The sequence below is a fragment of the Rhinopithecus roxellana genome, chromosome 9 (genome assembly GCF_007565055.1).
Source record: "Rhinopithecus roxellana isolate Shanxi Qingling chromosome 9, ASM756505v1, whole genome shotgun sequence".
Classification (NCBI taxonomy): Eukaryota; Metazoa; Chordata; class Mammalia; order Primates; family Cercopithecidae; genus Rhinopithecus; species Rhinopithecus roxellana.
In genome coordinates this window covers 106242330-106263029 of record NC_044557.1, presented here as the reverse complement: position 1 = coordinate 106263029, position 20700 = coordinate 106242330, and the positions used below count along the sequence as shown (strand labels likewise).

At 42.1% G+C, this 20700-nt stretch overlaps 1 protein-coding gene across 3 annotated transcripts in view; it reads left to right on the top strand.

Annotated features, from left to right (window-relative positions):
• COL14A1 (collagen type XIV alpha 1 chain) overlaps positions 1-20700 on the top strand; it is a 256610-nt gene that overhangs the window by 213100 nt on the left and 22810 nt on the right. For all 3 annotated transcript variants that reach the window (XM_030938097.1, XM_010381456.2, XM_030938098.1), the window contains exons 43-45: positions 14262-14297; positions 15317-15383; positions 18973-19161. In XM_030938097.1, the coding sequence (XP_030793957.1) occupies positions 14262-14297; positions 15317-15383; positions 18973-19161 (292 nt within the window). The remainder of the gene's footprint in view (positions 1-14261; positions 14298-15316; positions 15384-18972; positions 19162-20700) is intronic.

The window sequence follows — 20700 nt, the reverse complement described above, 5'->3', positions numbered from 1 at the left end:
TAAAACATTGAAAAATGCAAAGATGTGTACGACTGCAAACGCACTAAGAATGTGTGCAGTAGTGAAATCCGATGGATGAGGATGGTAGCGTCTAGTGAATTAGATTCATGTTACCACTTAACAAATTGCCACAATCTCAGTGGCTTAAAACAACACAAATTTGTTATCTTACAGTTTCGCAGGTCAGAATTCTGGCACAGATCTCACTGAGTTAAAGGGAAAGTGTTGGTATTTCCTTTCTGGAGGCTAGAGGAGAGAATCTCTTTCCTGGCCTTTTCTAGCTGCTAAAGGCCTCCCGTAGTCCTTGGCTTACGGTCCACCGGCATCTTCAAAGCCAGCAATGTTGCATCTCTCTGGCCTTTTTCTGCCATAGTCACTTCTCTCTGACCACAGCCAGGAAAGGTTCTCTTCAGGACTTACGTGATTACATTCAGGCTAATCATAGATAATCTCCCTAGATAATTCCCAAATCCTTAACTAAGTCACATTCGCAAATTCCCTTTTGCCATATTAGGTAACATATTCACAGGTTCTGGGGACTAGGGCAAATAAGTTTGCGGGGGCTTTTTTTCTGCCTACCATAGTAAACAAGATGTAACAGAAATGTTGGTTCTCATTCAGAAAGTGGCCTCTCTTCCTCTAGCAACCCAGATAGTCTTGTTCCTCTTATTCCTGAAACTCATTTTAATAAAATTATTTCATCCTCAGAATCCTTTTCTGGACCATGACTCAAGTGAGACTTATGTAGGTACACAACCCCATACAGGGTATACACATAAATAATGCATCTTGATTTTAGCAAATACATCCTAATTTGCACATCCAAATAAATGCTATCCTTAGTAATCACTTTATACAGCTGCATCTTTATTCCGATTACAATGTCATTCAAAATACCTTTAGATCTCTTCTTTTTATATCAACCTAGTAGTGGGTCACAGAAGAAAATCTGATTGCTTTATCTTTATGCATCTTTTTTTAATTCAAAAACATGTTGCCAAGTGTGATCCTGCACCTAGAAACATACACTGAAACCCACATGTGTGAGCACATGAAAAAATGCATGCATACACATGCACACACACACATACGCACACACACAACTGTCTTCATTCTTTCACTGCAAGCTTATCTCTTCATTTGATTTGAAGCTGTATCATACCAGAAAAGAAACTTAAAAACATACTCTCTGGTATTTGGCTTCAGTCTGCTTTCCAGAATGTGCTCCTGGGAACCAGAGTTTTAGAATATATCTACAGTGCCAGACAGCAAGGGGTCCTGGTCAAAGAAGTGGCCCTGACCTAACCCTAACTAGCTGTATAAGCCACATGCACAGAAACTGCTTGCCTAATCTGTTTCTCGGAAATTCATGGGAAGTTTTAGGACATCAAAAGCTTTGAGGCATCCCGAAGTGAAATTAGAAAACACCCAAAACTAGTTTAATTTGGTTAGACAATAAATGTATTTGTGCATGAGGTTCTTATTCTTACTAGCATCTCCTAGAACTGGTTTCTCCTAAGCCAGGCTAGGAAAAAGCAAGGTATAGACTGATCCTGACCCAAGAGGGAGGGAATAGGAAAGAGGGAAGGAAAGAAATGCAGGCTCTGAGAGCTATGGGAGAGTTGACATGGAGCGTGGAGAGCTACAGTGAGACATGGAATCTTTGAGTAACTATGATAGCACCCTGCTCACTCACCTGGCCTTTGGTGGCTCTGGATTAGACTCCAAACGTAGTATCTACAGAAATGCCAATAAAAATTTCCCAAAAATAAAACACTTGTTCATAATGTGGTTTTCATTATAAATCAGCAGAAAGGGGCCCTTGATAGCAGCAGGAGGGGCCTTTGTGCCATTGGCACTTCGATCAGAGGCAGAAACCATTTGGCCTATAAGCATTGGGTAGGGATACCACAGTTGGCTTGGGGATTTCCTCTCAAAAGCAAGTTGCTTTCTGAACTGTCCAGCCCAGACATTTTTGGACCCACTGGCTCCCAGATGCTTGCTGCCTGCCAGACTGGCATGACCGTGACAGCAGGCTCTGTGTCATGGTGTTAAGGCCTTGATTGATTTCCCATGGATGTCTGTCTAGGAAGGCATGAGGGAAAGGGACCAAGAGGGACAGGCTGCACCGCTGAAAATAGCAACATGTTTCCTACAGTGGGTGCCAGAAACGCTTGCTTTTGTGCGCTCTGCTTCCAGCTGCCGGCTCCCTAGGGCAGAATGTACATTGCTGCTACTGAGGTCCTAATTTCTATCTAAGTTTTGAGCATTGGCTTAGGTACGGTTCCTCCTCTGCAGTTGTTAGAGAGTGATAAAGCACACGAAAGAAGGAGCTGCTTACTGCTGGGGCCATGTGTTCAGCCAGGTAGACAGGTCCAGGGTTACATCACTGAAGGAGCTTTGCATTAGAAGTCAGGATACCTGGGTTCCTGATGTAGCCCTGACATGACTCAAAGTAGCTGTAAGCCACATCACTTGCACAAATCATCTAGCCTTTCAGAATGTCAGTTTCCTAATTCATTCATTTAAAATATTTAGGGAGTGAGCACAATCCATATAAGATTAAATGGTGGGGAGTGGTCATGAGGGGTACAAAAGATCTCAAGACGTTTTTCCATACTGTTGAGAAATCCAGAGAGAATGATGTTTTTATATATGAAGCTGTAATAAAGGGCAGAAAGTGTGAAATGCCTTAAGGGAAAGATAAGAAAGTTGCTCTGAAAGCTCCGTTAAGAGAGAGACCCCTAAGCTGAAGGGTAGGAGTAGCGGCTTCAGAAGGAGGGACCATTTTGATCAGATCTTAGAATATGGGTAGGATTCCCACCCACAGAGACAGGAAGATTGCATCACTTAGGTGACAGTTGCAGAAAAACATAAGGCAAACACAGAGCACCCCTGTCTCTGTACCTTTTACTATTTTTCAATTCTTTCTCTAGTTCCATCACGACTACTGCAGTTTTGTTTCAGGCCCTGCTCACTGCTCCCAAAGACTATCCTGAGAGGCTCTCATTGGCCCCCCGGCCTCTGCTCTAGCCCTGTTCTAGTCCATTCCCCAGCTGCCAGAACATCTTTTAGTGCAACTCCCACATGTCACTGTCTGGCTTGAATCTCCTTCTTATCCCTGGAGGAAAGAGCCCATTTGTTCAGCACAGAGCTCATGGCCCTTTAGGATGGGCCCCTACTTTCCTTTCCAACTTGGATTACCATCCTCCCTTCACTTGGATTCACTCATACATTATTTAAAGTTCCCAAAATATATGCCATATCATTTCACACGTTTGTCTTTGGGGATGCTAACAACTTACAGGATGCTCTTTGGGATGCTCATTTGCCTTACTGGGCTGCATTCTTTTTCACCACTTGGTGAGCTCCCGGCAAATCCTTCTTTAAGGCTTCTCATCTCCCGAGTAAAGCCACCCCTCCCTTTGCAGGCTGTTAGGTACTGCATTTCAACTATTGATGTTTGTCTCTCCACTAAAAGGATAATTCCTTAAGGACAGAAATTTTATCATACTCCTGTGTAGAGTCCTAGACCCCAGTTCAGTGTCTAACACATAGAGAGTGCTTAATATGTATTTATTAAAAGAAAAAAAGAAGGCTGGGTGGGGTGACTTATGCATGTAATCCCAGCACTTTGGGAGGCCAAGGCAGGCGAATCATTTGAGGTCAGGAGTTTGAGACCACCCTGGCCAACATGGTGAAATCTCATCTCTACTAAAAAAGAAATACAAAAATTAACTGGGTGCAGTGGTGGGTGCTTGTAATCCCAGCTACCCAAGAAGCTGAGACATGAGAATCGCTTAAACCTGGGAGGCGGAGGTTGCAGTGAGCCAAGATCATACCACTGCACTCCAGCCTGGGAGACAAAGCAAGACTCTGTCTCAAAAAAAAAAAAAAAAAAAAAAAGGAGGTACGTTTATATTCTAGTTAGGCTGATGTTCAAAGGCATGTTAGAGGCCTATTAGAAGAATATTCTTATAGATTAGGGGTCAGGTCATGGAAGACATTTCAAGCCAGCCTAAGATGTTTTGATTTAGTTTAACAGACATCTTCAATATGTGGTACCTGAGCCACAAGATCGTTCCTCTTCCTTCCAGCACTAAAATTCGGTGAATCTATGAATGTAGCCACTGTATTTTTTCTTTTCTTTACATTTCGAGTGCTCCTAAAATTAAAGGAAAGTGTGCCACTTTTTCCTGCCTACATCTGCAGGGAATATGTGTTTTCCCTCAAAGCATACTTTGGTGGAGTTATGGGCCTTCACTTGCTCAGGAATTTTTATTTTGTTTTTGTTTTAATTTGTAAAAATCAAAGGAACGATGTCAGAAAAGTTGGAATAAAAAAAACTTCTTGCCATGCAGATATTTCATTAAAAAGATCTTTCACTGAGACCGCCCAACTGCACCCTTTGGCTACTTAATAACCAGCATCATGAGACTGAGTCTGAGGAATTTCAAGCCCAATTAAACACATCCATCCCTACATACCAAAAGGTGCCAACAGCTGATGCTCTCCATTTACCATGTCAATCAGGTTTGCACTATAATTGCGTTCTCTAGATTTAAAACATTTTCAAACAAGCCAGTTTAATAAATGATAGCAAGAATAGCAGGAAAATTGTCAAAAAATGTATTGGTGCAGAAATAAAGTTATTCAAGATAAAACAGATTTTTTAAAAAATGACTCAAGTTGCAACCTAGTTCTGAATTACTTGAGTTAGGCTTTAGGCATGGTATGTTTGCTTGTTTTGCTTTATTTTAATTGAGAAAATATTATCTTCCCTGGAATAGAAGATACGAGCTAGCAGAATTGCTGAACAGAGTTCTCTTTCAACAGAGTGGTAGAGTATACTTGGGATGTGTGTGGATTCTGGAGCCCACAGTTTTGGTTCAGGTCCCCAGTTTTTTCACTTCCTTATTGCATGGCCTTGAGCAAGTGACATGACCTCTTAGTGCCTCATTTTCCATATCTGGAAAATGGGAATAATATAGGGTTGTTATAAAGAATAAATGGGTTAATCTTATAGGAGTATTATAAGCACTAAATAAGTTAATCCTATAGGAGTGTTATAAGAATTAAATGAATTAGGGGTGGTTCCAAGATGGCCAAATAGGAACAGGTCCAGGCTACAGCTCCAAGCGTGAGCAACACAGAAGATGGGTGATTTTTGCATTTCCAGTTGAGGTACTGGGTTCATTTTACTGGGGCTTGTTGGACAGTGTGGGCAGGACAGTGGGTGCAGCCCACGGAGTGTGAGCAGAAGAAGGGCAAGGCATCGCCTCACCTGGGAAGCGCAGGGGGTCAGGTAATTCTGTTTCCTAGCCAAGGGAAGTAGTAACAGATGGCACCTGGAAAATCAGATCACTCCCACCCTAATACTGCACTTGTCCAACGGTCTTAGCAAACGGCACACCAGGAGATTATATCCTGCACCTGGCTCGGAGGGTCCCATGCCCACGGAGCCTGGATCATTGCTAGCACAGCAGTCTGAGATCGAACTGCAAGGCGGCAGTGAGGCTGGGGGAGGGGCATCCACCATTGCTGAGGCTTCAGTAGGTAAACAAAGTGGCCAGGAAGCTTGAAGTGGGTGGAGCCCACCACAGCTCAAGGAGCCCTGCCTGCATCTATAGACTCCACCTCTAGGGGCAGGGCATAGCCTATCAAAAGGCAGCAGAAACCTCTGCAGACTTAAATGTCCCTTTCTGACAGCTTTGAAGAGAGTAGTCGTTCTCCCAGCATGGAGTTTGAGATCTGAGAACGGACGGACTGCCTCCTCAAGTGGGTCCCTGACCCCCAAGTAGCCTAACTGGGAGGCATTCCCCAGTAGGGGCAGAATGACACCCCACACTGCCAGGTACCCTTCTGAGACGAAGCTTCCAGAGGAACAATCAGGCAGCAACATTTGCTGTTCAGCAATGTTCGCTGTTCTGCAGCCTCTGCTGCTACAACCTAGGCAAACAGGGTCTAGAGTGGACCTCCAGCAAACTCCAACAGACCTGCAGCTGAGGGTCCTGACTGTTAGAAGGAAAACTAACAAACAGAAAGGACATCCACACCAAAACCCCATCTGTACGTCACCGTCATCAAAGACCAAACGTAGATAAAACCACAAAGATGGGGAAAAAACAGAGCAGAAAAGCTGAAAATTCTAAAAATCAGAGTGCCTCTCCCCCTCCAAAGGAACGCAGCTCCTTGCCAGCAAAAGAATAAAGCTGGACAGAGAATGACTTTGACAAGTTGAGAGAAGAAGGCTTCAGACGATCAAAATTATCCAAGCTAAAGGAGGAAGTTCGAACCCATCGCAGAGAAGCTAAAAACCTTGAAAAAATATTAGACGAATGGCTAACTAGAATAACCAGTGTAGAGAAGTCCTTAAATGACCCGATGGAGCTGAAAACCATGGCACGAGAACTATGTGACATATGCACGAGCTTTAGTAGCCAATTCAATCAACTGGAAGAAAGGGTATTAGTGATTGAAGATCAAATGAATGAAATGAAGCGAGAAGTTTAGATAAAAAAAGAATAAAAAGAAATGAACAAAGCCTCCAAGAAATGTGAGACAATGTGAAAAGACCGAATCTACGTCTGACTGGTGTACCTGAAAGTGACGGGGAGAATGGAACCAAGTTGGAAAACACTCTGCAGGATATTATCCAGGAGAACTTCCCCAACCTAGCAAGGCAGGCCAACATTCAAATTCAGGAAATACAGAGAATGCCACAAAGATACTCCTCGAGAAGAGCAACTCCGAGACACGTAATTGTCAGATTCACCAAAGTTGAAATGAAGGAAAAAATGTTAAGGGCAGCCAGAAAGAAATGTCAGGTTACCCACAAAGAGAAGCCCATCAGACTAACAGCGGATCTCTCTGCAGAAACTCTACAAGCCAGAAGAGAGTGAGGGCCAATATTCAACATTCTTAAAGAAAATAATTTTCAACCCAGAATTTCATATCCAGTCAAACTAAGCTTCATAAGTGAAGGAGAAATAAAATCCTTTACAGACAAGCAAATGCTGAGAGATTTCATCACCACCAGGCCTGCCCTACAAGAGCTCCTGAAGGAAGAACTAAACTCGGAAAGGAATAACCAGTACCAGCCACTGCAAAAACATGCCAAATTGCAAAGACCATCGATGCTAGGAAGAAACTGCATCAGCTAACGAGTAAAATAACCAGCTAACATCATAATGACAGGATCAAATTCACTCATAACAATATTAACCTTAAATGTAAATGGGCTAAATGCTCCAATTAAAAGAAACAGACTGGCAAATTGGATCAGTGTGCTGTATTCAGGAGACCCATCTCACGCGCAGAGACACACATAGGCTCAAAATTAAGGAGTGGAGGAAGAGCTACCAAGCAAATGGAAAACAAAAAGGCAGGGGTTGCTATCCTAGTCTCTGATAAAACAGACTTTGAATCAACAAAGATCAAAAGAGACAAAGAAGGTCATTTCATAATGGTAAAGGGATCAATCAATTCAACAAGAAGAGCTAACTATCCTAAATATATAGTACTGCACCCAGTACAGGAGCACCCAGATTCATAAAAGAAGTCCTTAGAGACCTACAAAGAGACTTAGAATCCCACACAATAATAATGGGAGAATTTAACTCCCCACTATCAACATTAGACAGATCAAGACAAAGTTAACAAGGATATCCAGGAATTGAACTCAGCTCTGCACCAAGCAGACCTAATAGACATCTATAGAACTTTCCACCCCAAATCAACAGAATATACATTCTTCTCAGCACCACACAGCACTTATTCCAAAATTGACCACATAGTTGGAAGTAAAGCGCTCCTCAGCAAATGTAAAAGAACAGAAATTATAACAAACTGTCTCTCAGACCACAGTGCAATCAAACTAGATCTCAGGATTAAGAAACTCAATCAAAACTGCACAACTACATGGAAACTGAACAACCTGCTCCTGAATGACTACTGGGTACATAACGAAATGAAGGCAGAAATAAAGATGTTCTTTGAAACCAATGAGAACAAAGACACAACATACCAGAATCTCTGAGACACATTTAAAGCAGTGTGTAGAGGGAAATTTATAGCACTAAATGCCCACAAGAGAAAGCAGGAAAGATCTAAAATTGACACCCTAACATCACAATTAAAAGAAGTAGAGAAGCAAGAGCAAACACATTCAAAAGCTAGCAGAAGGCAAGAAATAACTAAGATCAGAGCAGAACTGAAGGAGATAGAAATACAAAAAACCCTTAAAAAAAAAACAATGAATCCAGGAGTTGGTTTTTTGAAAAGGTCAACAAAATTGATAGACCGCTACCAAGACTAATAAAGAAGAAAAGAGAGAAGAATCAAATAGATGCAATAAAAAATGATAAAGGGGATATCACCACCGATACCACAGAAATGCAAACTACCATCAGATAATACTATAAATACCTCTACACAAATAAACTAGAAAATCTGGAAGAAATGGATATATTCCTGGACACATACACCCTCCCAAGACTAAACCAGGAAGAAGTTGAATCTCTGAATAGACCAATAACAGGCTCTGAAATTGAGGCAATAATTAATAGCCTACCAACCAAAAAAAGTCCAGGACCAGATGGATTCACAGCCGAATTCTACCAGAGGTACGAGGAGGAACTGGTACCATTCCTTCTGAAACCATTCCAATCAATAGAAGAAGAGGGAATCCTCCCTAACTCATTTCATGAGGCCAACATCATCCTGATACCAAAGCCTGGCAGAGACACAACAAAAAAAGAGAATTTTAGACCAATATCCCCGATGAAAATCGATGCAAAAATCCTCAATAAAATACTGGCAAACTGAATCCAGCAACACATCAAAAAGCTTATCCACCATGATCAAGTGGACTTCATCCCTGGGATGCAAGGCTGGTTCAACATGCACAAATCAATAAACATAATCTAGCATATAAACAGAACCAAAGACAAAAACAACATGATTATCTCAATAGATGGAGAAAAGGCCTTTGACAAAATTCAACAGCCCTTCATGCTAAAAACTCTCAATAAATTAGGTATTGATGGGACATATCTCAAAATAATAAGAGCTATTTATGACAAACCTACAGCCAATACCATACTGAATGGGCAAAAACTGGAAGCATTCCCTTTGAAAACTGGCACAAGACAGGGATGCCCCCTCTCACCACTCCTATTCAACATAGTGTTGGAAGTTCTGGCCAGGGCAATCAGGCAGGAGAAAGAAAGGGTATTAGGCCGGGCGCGGTGGCTCAAGCCTGTAATCCCAGCACTTTGGGAGGCCGAGACGGGCGGATCACGAGGTCAGGAGATCGAGACTATCCTGGCTAACACTGTGAAACCCCGTCTCTACTAAAAAATACAAAAAACTAGCCGGGCGAGGTGGCGGGCGCCTGTAGTCCCAGCTACTCAGGAGGCTGAGGCAGGAGAATGGTGTGAACCCGGGAGGCGGAGCTTGCAGTGAGCTGAGATCCGGCCACTGCACTCCAGCCCGGGCGACAGAGTGAGACTCCGTCTCAAAAAAAAATAAATAAATAAAAATAAAAAAAATAAAAAATAAAATAAAAATGGAAAGGATATTCAATTAGGAAAAGAGGAAGTCAAATTGTCCCTGTTTGCAGATGACATGATTGTGTATTTAGAAAACCCCATCATCTCAGCCCAAAATCTCCTTAAGCTGATAACCAACTTCAGCAAAGTCTCAGGATACAAAATCAATGTGCAAAAATCACAAGCATTCTTATACACCAATAACAGACAAACAGAGAGCCAAATCATGAGTGAACTCCCATTCACTATTGCTTCAAGGGGAATAAAATACCTAGGAGTCCAACTTACAAGGGATGTGAAGGACCTCTTCAAGGAGAACTACAAACCACATCTGAACGAAATAAAAGAGGATACAAACAAATGAAAGAACATTCCATGCTCACGGATAGGACAGGAAGAATCAATATCATGAAAATGGCCATACTGCCCAAGATAATTTATAGGTTCAATGCCATCCCCATCAAGCTACCAATGACTTTCTTCAAAGAATTGGAAAAAACTACTTTAAAGTTCATATGGAACCAAAAAAGAGCCCGCATTGCCAAGACAATCCTAAGCCAAAAGAACAAAGCTGGAGGCATCACACTACCTGACTTCAAACTATACTACAAGGCTACAGTAACCGAAACAGCATGGTACTGGTACCAAAACAGAGATATAGACCAATGGAACAGAACAGAACAGAGCCCTCAGAAATAATACCACACATCTACAACCATCTAATCTTTGACAAACCTGACAAAAACAAGAAATGAGGAAAGGATTCCCTGTTTAATAAATGGTGCTGGGAAAACTGGCTAGCCACATGTAGAAAGCTGAAACTGGATCCCTTCCTTACACCTTGCACAAAAATTAATTCAAGATGGATGAAAGACTTAAATGTTAGACCTAAAACCATAAAAACCCTAGAAGAAAACTTAGGCAATACCATTCAGGACATAGGCATGGGCAAGGACTTCATGTCTAAAACACAAAAAGCAACGGCAACGAAAGTCAAAATTGACAAATGGGATCTAATTAAACTAAAGAGCTTCTGCACAGCAAAAGAGACTACCATCAGAGTGAACAGGCAACCTACAGAATGGGAGAAAATTTTTGCAATCTACTCATCTGACAAAGGGCTAATATCCAGAATCTCCAAAGAACTCAAACAAATTCACAAGAAGAAAAAACAAACAATCCCATCAAAAAGTGAGCAAAGGATATGAACAGATACTTCTCAAAAGAAGACATTTGGCCGGGCGCGGTGGCTCAAGCCTGTAATCCCAGCACTTTGGGAGGCCGGGACGGGCGGATCACGAGGTCAGGAGATTGAGACCATCCTGGCTAACACGGTGAAACCCCGTCTCTACTAAAAATACAAAAAACTAGCCGGGCGAGGTGGCGGGCGCCTGTAGTCCCAGCTACTCGGGAGGCTAAGGCAGGAGAATGGCGTAAACCCGGGAGGCGGAGCTTGCAGTGAGCTGAGATCCGGCCACTGCACTCCAGCCCGGGCAACAGAGCAAGACTCCGTCCCTAAAAAAAAAAAAAAAAAAAAAAAAAAAAAAAAAAAAAAAAAAAAAAAGGAAGACATTTATGCAGCCAACAGACACATGAAAAAATGCTCATCATCACTGGCCACCAGAGAAATGCAAATCAAAACCACAATGAGATACCATCTCACACCAATTAGATTGGTGATCATTAAAAAGTTAGGAAACCACAGGTGCTGGAGAGGATGTGGAGAAATAGGAACATTTTTACACTGTTGATGGGACTGTAAACTAGTTTAACCATTGTGGAAGACAGTGTGGCAATTCCTCAAGGATCTAGAACTAGAAATACCATTTGACCCAGTCATCCCATTAGTGGGCATATACCCAAAGGATTATAAATCATGCTGCTATAAAGACGCATGCACACATATGTTTATTGCAGCACTATTCACAATAGCCAAGACTTGGAACCAACCCAAATGTCCATCAGTGATAGACTGGATTAAGAAAATGTGGCACATATCTACCATGGAATACTATGCAGCCATAAAAAAGGATGAGTTCATGTCCTTTGCAGGGACATGGATGAAGCTGGAGACCATCATTCTCAGCAAACTATTGCAAGGATGAAAAACCAAACACCGCATGTTCTCACTCATAGGTGGGAACTGAACAATGAGAACACTTGGACACAGGAAGGGGAACATCACACACAGGTCTCTTTAGAGATCTGTCCATTTGTGAAACCTAAAGAATGAGGGAAGAAGGCACAGTCAGTACATTTATTTCCAAAAAGAATTTGGGCTGGGGCAGGAGTGTGCTATGCAAATCTTACTTTTGCAAAAAAATTTTATAATGGTACACCTTCCAGGTTTAAGCGATTCTCCTGCCTCAGCTTCCTGAGCAGCTGGGACTACAGGCGTATGCCACCACAGGCACGCGCCACCACACCCAGCTAATTTTTGTATTTTTAGTAGAGATGGGGTTTCCCCATATTGGTCAGGCTGGTCTTGAACTCCTGACCTCATGGTCCACCTGCATTGTGATCAAGGCCTTTGCATTCCTCCCAAAGTGCTGGGATTACAGGCGTAAGCCACTGTGCCTGGCCATCTTCTTTCTTTTTTACAATCAGGGTAGTTGAAATGGAGCACAAATTGGCTTGTCATTCAAACTTGAAGTGAAATTCAGCCATCCATTCACTCATTCAGTTAACACATGATTTTTGAAAATTTGCCACTCCTATGCACCATCCTAGGACCTGGGGATACAGAAGTCTACAAGCTGGACACAGACTGCCTCATGGAACTCACATAAAGGTCACAAATTGTGAGGATCTTCTTTCTCTGTAGAGGTTGGAATCCTTCCCTTGGAAGCCCAGACTTTGTATTTTTCATCAATTTCTGTTTCTTGTGCTCCCTGCTTCTGCATAATGACCGTATCATGAGAGAACAGCATGTTAGACTGATAAAGGACCCCAGAGATCACTTCATTTAGTGGCCTCATCTTACAAAGAAACTCAGAGAGTTAACCCAGCTTGCAGGTCCAATGTCCTACATTCTTTCCAAAGTATTAGCATAAAAAATTTTTAAACACACACAAAATTGAAAGAATTTTGAGTAAACACCACACCCATATACCCAACACTAAGATTCTAACATTATGTTTAAAAAAAAAAAAGTGTTGGCCAGACGCGGTCGCTCACTCCTGTAATCCCAGCACTTTGGGAGGCTGAAGTGGGCAGATCACTTGAGGTCAAGAGTTTGAAACCAGCCTGGCCACCATGGTGAAACCCCATCTCTACTAAAAATACAAAAATTAGCCAGATGTGGTGGTGTGCGCCTGTAGTCTCAGTTACTCAGGAGCCTGGGGCAAGAGAATCGCTTGAACTCAGGAACCAGAGGTTGCAGTGAGCCAAGATCGTGCCACTGCACTCCAGTCTGGAAGATAGAGGGAGACTGCATCTAAAAAAAAAAAAAAAGAAGAAGAAGTGTGTGGGTATCTGTATGTGGTGTATGTTTGTGAGTGTGTATGTGTGTGTGTGTGTGTATTGAATAGACATGGCAGGGCAAGGGAGGAGAGGAGAAAAGATAGAACCAGGGTAGGCTGCTTAAATATCTGCACAGGAGAGTCAATCATGCATTTCTCTTCCCTTTCCAATTCCATCTTTAGTAACAGAACATTTGTAGCTTGAAATCAACTGTGATAGAAACACTAAACCTCCAAAATCAGCAAACGCTACAAGTCAGGGCATTTTCTTTTTCTGGGAAGCCAGTTTACCTGCACACCATGGAATGAAACCAGAAGTTTGAATTTGGGTAACTGTTCAGTGACTACAGATTTTGAAGAAGATACCGAGTTTGACTTGGGACCTGTTTGAAATAACAACTGGAAACAGTCTGACAACGTGGCAAATTCCATTAATAAATTCCATTCACTCTCCTTTTAGTCGAGACTATAAAAATGTTGTTCAATGAACATTGCCTCAGAGTTTAAACAAAAATATGAAATCCTTCTGAAGACACATGTTTTTCATTAGATGTATAATTTCATTGGAGAAACCCTGAAAATGCCATTTTTAAAGTAGATGCATTTTAATAACAGCAAGATTTCTTATGGGCCAAAGAGTAGCTAAGCCACATAAGAAAATAACAAATCAATTGAGAATTCACATAAATGTGAGCTCCCATATTGGGGAGATTTAGGGAGAATTGTGTGGCATCGTGCTGCACAGAAATCAGAGTGAAGCTGTGGGATTTCACTAATCTCATCTCTGACTTGAATTCCTAAATTGAGAGGCGGTCTTTTCTATCCTTTTGGAGATATTCCTTTAAAAACTGAAACAATTTAACTATTCAGCAGAGATTTGTGAAATAAATTATGAAGGATCCTCAGGAGAGTACGGTACATAGAGTGGCGTTTAGGGTGGAAAGGTGCGAAGGACCTACTCAGTGAAAATATGTGTTACAAAGCAGTATTATTGCTGCATGATTCAAATTTTGTGGCCAAAATATACCATGTCTCTGCATAAAAAAGCCGAAGGGGTAGAATGAGTAACAGCTTTTATGTTTGTTGTGCTTACTGGTTGCTGTCTATTTTCTGTTGTTGTGTAATGATTTTTGCTGCAGAATTACTGGTGCTAAGAAAAATGTCTTCATAAAATAAGAAAAGATGCATGACGATCACTCTTAACCAAGTGAAATATCATAAGTAACTTGACAATTTTCCATTCATACAGGGTGTCCCTGGAGCAAAGGGGGAACGAGGAGAGCGCGTGAGTATCCTGTGGCTCTGTTTTCTGGCCCCAACTGGTTGCACCCCTTCCATTGCATAAGACTGATAAAGGATCGTCACTTACTAACATTATTATTCATTGCTATTGTACCAGTCCCTGTTTCTCCCTTTCCCCAATTCATTAGACTGTGGCCATGTTTTCCAGAGGTAAAATCCCTGTGGGCTGGGAGTCAGGAGAGCTAGTTTCTAGTTGCATATCTGCTACCATCCAGGTCAATGAACTTGGGCTCATTTCTTTAAGGATACAATGGAGAGAATTGCTCTCATATAATTTACAAAGTGGGTTTGATGAGAACATTGTATAATAGATGTGAAAAGGCTTCAGAAAAGTAAAAACTTTATACAAGTGACAGGTGGCACCGTGGCACTCCTGAGCTTTTTGATGCTCCAACGTTCACACCCAGGAAGACAATGGCAGGCATAGAATCAAAGAACTGGCCCCAAAACTGAAGTCAGCTTAATTTAGGGGTCGTCTCTCTCCTTTCAGAAATTGTGCAGCTGCTAATATAATTGTGCCATTGGCTATAGCAGAAACAGCAGTGGCCTTGGGCTCATCCAATTACCTCTATGAAATCTTGGGCCATGTGTTTAATGCTATTCAGCTATAAAATGGGTTTAACATCTTTCCTCTGGGTTGCTATTAGTATTAAATGAGCCACTGCTCGAGAAAGTGCAGTGTTTTATAAGCTCTAAAGAGCTATAAATCAGGCATTAAATGTATATGGGTTTGTTTCAAAACTATTAAATTTTTTAGAATATGGGACTAGAAATACTTACTTGTGCTTGTTAATCTAATAAGGACTCCCAGGATCCTTGAACCATGAATATCAAATTGCTTACCCCTTCTCCGCGTGCACCGTGGTGGTCAAATCCACCCGTTGCTAGGAGCCAAAGATCCCTGATGGGAACAATGGGGCAAGTCAGATCCACATCCTGGAAGTCCTGGTAATGTGGCTGGGCTTACAGCTGAGTCAGGAGTATGCTTTTTTGTTCATCCAGGGTGACCTGCAGTCTCAAGCCATGGTGAGATCAGTGGCACGTCAAGTATGCGAACAGCTCATCCAGAGTAAGTATATAATGGTTACGGAAGTTGTTCCCCTTAGCAAACTCTCATCCAGAAGAGCGTTTGCTTTTCCCATGAGCGTACCACTAAGGAAAACTCCAAAGCATTGTCTTGGTGCAGACACATAAGCTTTTTTTTTTTTTTTTTTTTTTTTTTTTTTTTGAGACGGAGTCTCGCTCTGTTGCCCAGGCTGGAGTACAGTGGCGCGATCTCGGCTCACTGCAAGCTCCGCCTCCCGGGTTTACGCCATTCTCCTGCCTCAGCCTCCCGAGTAACTGGGACTACAGGCGCCCGCCACATCGCCTGGCTAGTTTTTTTGTATTTTTTTAGTAGAGACAGGGTTTCACCGTGTTAGCCAGAATGGTCTCGATCTCCTGACCTCGTGATCCGCCCATCTCGGCTTCCCAAAGTGCTGGGATTATAGGCTTGAGCCACCGCGCCCGGCCCAGACACATAAGCTTTACAGATGACCATCACTGACCCATCAAAGAGATCATCACAGATTACCCTAGAGCTCTACATCGATGGTACAAAAGCCAAATTCCTTTGTGTCATCCGTCCAAGAACCTCCTGTTTGCCCACATAAATTTAACTTGACTGCCCAGATCAAATCTTCTATTCCTTTCTCATCTCTCCAGGTGGGTAGGATTTTTTCTCAAGTGTTCAGCACTTGAAAGCTGCCAGACTACATCTTCAGAAGCTACCTCAGAAAGACGATTTATGGTGTTGATTTTTATTAACTTGCAAGGTTTCAGTGAATATTTCCTTCTTATCCATTTTCACATCCATTATCTTCTGGTTAGCCTAAGGTCTTGTCATTTATTTCTTAGGATGTTTACCAAAGTACAAACACACACACATGGACAGGCTTGCTCTGACGTTTGACATGATATTATACTTGGACTTTGTGCCAAAAATTACATCAGAACAAACTTGATATGACGCCTGTCGCACTTCTTCATTTTTCTTGAGCTTTTTGACAGCACTGTATTTCAGTGCCCATTTACTTAGATACCCACCACTTTTGCACGTTTTCCCTCTGCCCACTGATTGTATATTTTGTCACAGTAATCTAATCAGAGGGTTACTAGTGTGGGCCCTTCTCTTTGCCAGTAATTTGTTCAGTTCCAGGAAGATCTGAGGACAAGCAGAGGAGAACTATCTCTCTCAACCCCACCCAGCTCTCGCCTAGCTCTGCTGTCCAGCGCTCCCACCCAATAGCACCCCAGCTTCCAGGGCTGACATTCCCCAGGTGGCTAATTGGCTTGGGGTTACATTCATTTTAACTCAGGAAAGTTTGGGAGTTGGGCCAGGAGCCCTGCAAATATCTAACAAAGCTCTGTTGGCTAAGTCCAAAATTCCATCTTTAGTTCTGAGATAAATCCAAATCTCACCCTGGAGGAGGCATGGAGTTGAGATCTGCATAGACTTGGAAGAGTTTTCATTAGGGCAAAAACATCAGGCCACCAGCGTATGAAGCTACCAACTTCAGACACAGTAGTCATGCTCCCTATATTTTAACGTTATTTAATTTTCTCTTATATTGCCCAAACTATGTGTGTGTGTGTCTATGTGTGTGTCTGTGAGAGAGAATTTACCAGTTAAATATAACTGTTTAAGTTTAATGCCAAAATAGGACCTTTAAAAAGACATTATAAAAGAGAAATTGAACATTAATCATTTTGTACTGACATATTATAAATAACCTGTATCTTGAATTGTTTTGTAGATTTCTGATTTCAGGTATACAATGTAAATGAGCACATCATTATTTTCAGAAAACCTGGCCGGGCGCGGTGGCTCAAGCCTGTAATCCCAGCACTTTGGGAGGCCGAGACGGGCGGATCACAAGGTCAGGAGATCCAGACCATCCTGGCTAACACAGTGAAACCCCGTCTCTACTAAAAAAATACAAAAACTAGCCGGGCGAGGTGGCGGGCTCCTGTAGTCCCAGCTACTCGGGAGGCTGAGGCAGGAGAATGGCGTAAACCCGAGAGGCGGAGCTTGCAGTGAGCTGAGATCCGGCCACTGCACTCCAGTCCGGGCGACAGAGCGAGACTCCGCCTCAAACAAAAAACAAAAAACAAAACAGAAAACCTAAGGCTTAAATCTTACTATGACTCACTGACCACAACACAAGAAAGATCTCACGATACTTGCCGTCTTATTCTACTGTAGAATAAAAATCATGTGTAAATATCTGTTTATTTAAAGCGTGCCCTAAAAATCAAGTGTTCAAAATCAATTTTTTTCTCCTTACGAATTCTCAGAGTCTTGTGACTGACTTCTAGGAAGTAGAAGTCGGCAAGGGATTGGTTACATAGCAAAGCTTAAACAAGTCCATAAAATAGCAAGGCCCTGCCTGTCAATATGCTGGAAGGAAATCAAAAAAGTTGCATGCAACTTGATAAGCCAGGCCCAACCTACTCAGTGGCTGTATTTCTGGCACCTCAACGATCTTCCCTAACTACTTCAGTTTCTCTGGGCTCCTTACTGTATTCCTTCAGCTGCCACTCAGGACTGGATTTTTCGGTTAGCAAATAATTCCTCACAAGCTCACTTCTCTAGTTTTTAGTTCACAGTTGATCAGAATTACGCTAGGAAGAGTTAGTTACTTGGGAAATTATTCAAGGCCAAAGTGATGACAGCTGGGAAAATGATAATGGACAGACCCCGTGTCAAAGGCAGAAGCTGAAAAAGCAAATGAGGAAATATCTCACCTGCCCAGGCGGCAATGGATGTGCCTGCTAATAGCCTTGAGTCATCAGGAGGGGATCCCTAGTTACAGTGACAATCCAATGCTTAAGGAAAGAATGCACTGAATGTATTTTAGAGTGAATTCCTTGAAGAAATGGTTACTATTTTTTATTTAGTTTTAAATATTTCGAAATGGATAAATAATAGTAAGCTAGAAAATTCACTTATGTTGGGAAATCTCATCTCCTAATGATGTTGGAAAAATGAGACATCATGGTATCAAGTACTTTATACTTGTAATTAGTAACATATATCTGTATATATATTTTCCAGACGTAACTGAGTTAAGGGATTGTGGGAGAGAGTGCCAGATCTTTTAAAAATACAAAGCTAGTGGGAGTTTCTGCCAATGAGACCCGAGTAAAGGTTCCTAAAAAAAAGCTTGATGACCAAGAGATGAGTTGAGACAAAGCACTTGTCTGGGGATTTGTGAGCAAGAGGGTGGGGAGGCTTTGTGCATTGTAGAAAAGACAAATAACTTGGGAAGTAATTGCTAGAGAAGTGGCAGCTGGGTGAAGGTCTAGGGGTCAGATAAATGTTGAGAGTGAAGATGAAATTTACAACTTCTGCTCAATGATGTTTATTGAGATGCTGACATGAGCTGCAGAATTCCAAACACATGAGATGCCACTTGACAACAGTCCAACCCTTAATATCATCCAGAGTAAAACATAAAAAAATGTTAACTGGAAATCAACATATTTCAAAGGGGTGTGATTTTTCCCTTGGTGGGTATCTAACAGAATTGTTTGGAGCCTTAACGAATGACACCCCTGGTCTTCTCTTTCCTTGTGTGACAGTTCGCTGAATGCTGTCTTTATGCTTCATGCCTCAGGTCACATGGCCAGGTACACTGCCATCCTCAATCAGATTCCCAGCCACTCCTCATCCATCCGGACTGTCCAAGGGCCTCCTGGGGAGCCTGGGAGACCAGGCTCACCTGGAACCCCTGGTGAACAAGGACCCCCAGGCACACCAGGCTTCCCCGGAAATGCAGGCGTGCCAGGGACCCCAGGAGAACGAGGTAAGCTGGGCCCCTTCTCTCAGAGGAACTCCTCTGAGCTGGGTGCAGGGAAGCAGAACATTCTAGTGGTGTTTATACAAGGATAAAGTCTGAAACAATTGAGTTAAATTAATTCTGCCCCATCTATTCTGCAGTTTCTTGTTTATTTATCTCTGAGACTGAGAAAATTGATCAATCTGCCAAGTGTTTATCAAGAGCCATATCTACTTACATGAAAGAGGAAGGTCAGAACCCCCAAATCACCTCTGAGAGGATTTGAGCTAATGAAAGAAAGATATCCCCTTTAGATGGATGAAGGCAAAAAGAGTGCCCCTTCCAAGTTGAAGAATTAGAAAATGATGCCGCCCTCTGACCAAACATGGCATCACACCGATGTCAAGGCAGAGAACTCACTCTGGTGGTTTGCTGGTGCTTTATTTGTGCAGTGTCCAGACTGAGCAACAGTCAGTGGCAGTCCTGAGAGGAGTCATGAATTGTATCAGCATATGGTTTACATGTTCCTATATAGACTGTGTCAGCTCTAAACTTCAAATTAAAATACTGTCTGTGGCTCATCTTCCTATTATATCAGACAACATTTTATTTAGTAGTTTCATGGGCCAATGCTTTGTCTTTCCCACTAAAGTTTCCTTAAAATAGAGATTCTACCTTAGCCTTTTCTTCCACCATCTACAGGTCTTAGAAGTATTGTGTAATACAATAATAAGACTTTTGACTGAATCTATAGTTGACTAAGATCTTCCATTCCAGAAGCAGGTAAAGGAGATGTGGGAAGTCAGGGTTGCATCTCAACCATGAAGAAAGTGATGGGAAAGAGAGACAACCAATCAGAGTGTTTTCTAAGATACATTTCGTAGAACATAGACCTGGGGAAAAACTTTTACCTGTCTGCTCTGTGAGCCTTATTAGTTTTGTGGGATGGGTAGGATATATTCCTTTTATAAAATTTGATTTAAAATACAGATTACAAAAACAGTATTTCATATTTATTTTGACTCATGCCAGCAGGCCTTGTGTATTTCTGCCTCTGCACTTTTGTACATATTGTTTTGCCTCTTTGGAAATGTCCTTTCCTTCCTTTGTCTTCCATACATCTTACTCTTAATTCAAGACTCAGCTGTCTTATGCATGAAATTGTTATTTATCACCCCAGAACCCAAATATCTCCGCCCCCATGAACACCTGATACCCCTACTGTCTTTTCTTTCTGTTTTAGCACTCATCGGCCATTAGTGAACAGCCAGGTTGTTGAGAGCAGGTGTTGGTTCTGAATTGCTTTGCACAATGCTTTGCACTTAATAGGTACTTACTAGATAGTTGTTGCTTTAATTGTGACCCAGTTCTGATTTTTCTTTCTGAAAGTTTTCCCCTGTGTCAGACCACAAAATCAGCAGATGTAGAAAATGGCATCATTCCCTCACAACTCACCAAAGACCTGGCAGCCTGGAATGTGGCCCCTCTGTCAGCAGGGCATCCTCTGATGCTGTCAATAATGGAGAAACTGTGACTCAGTGAGCACAGAGCCAGCACCTGAGTCAC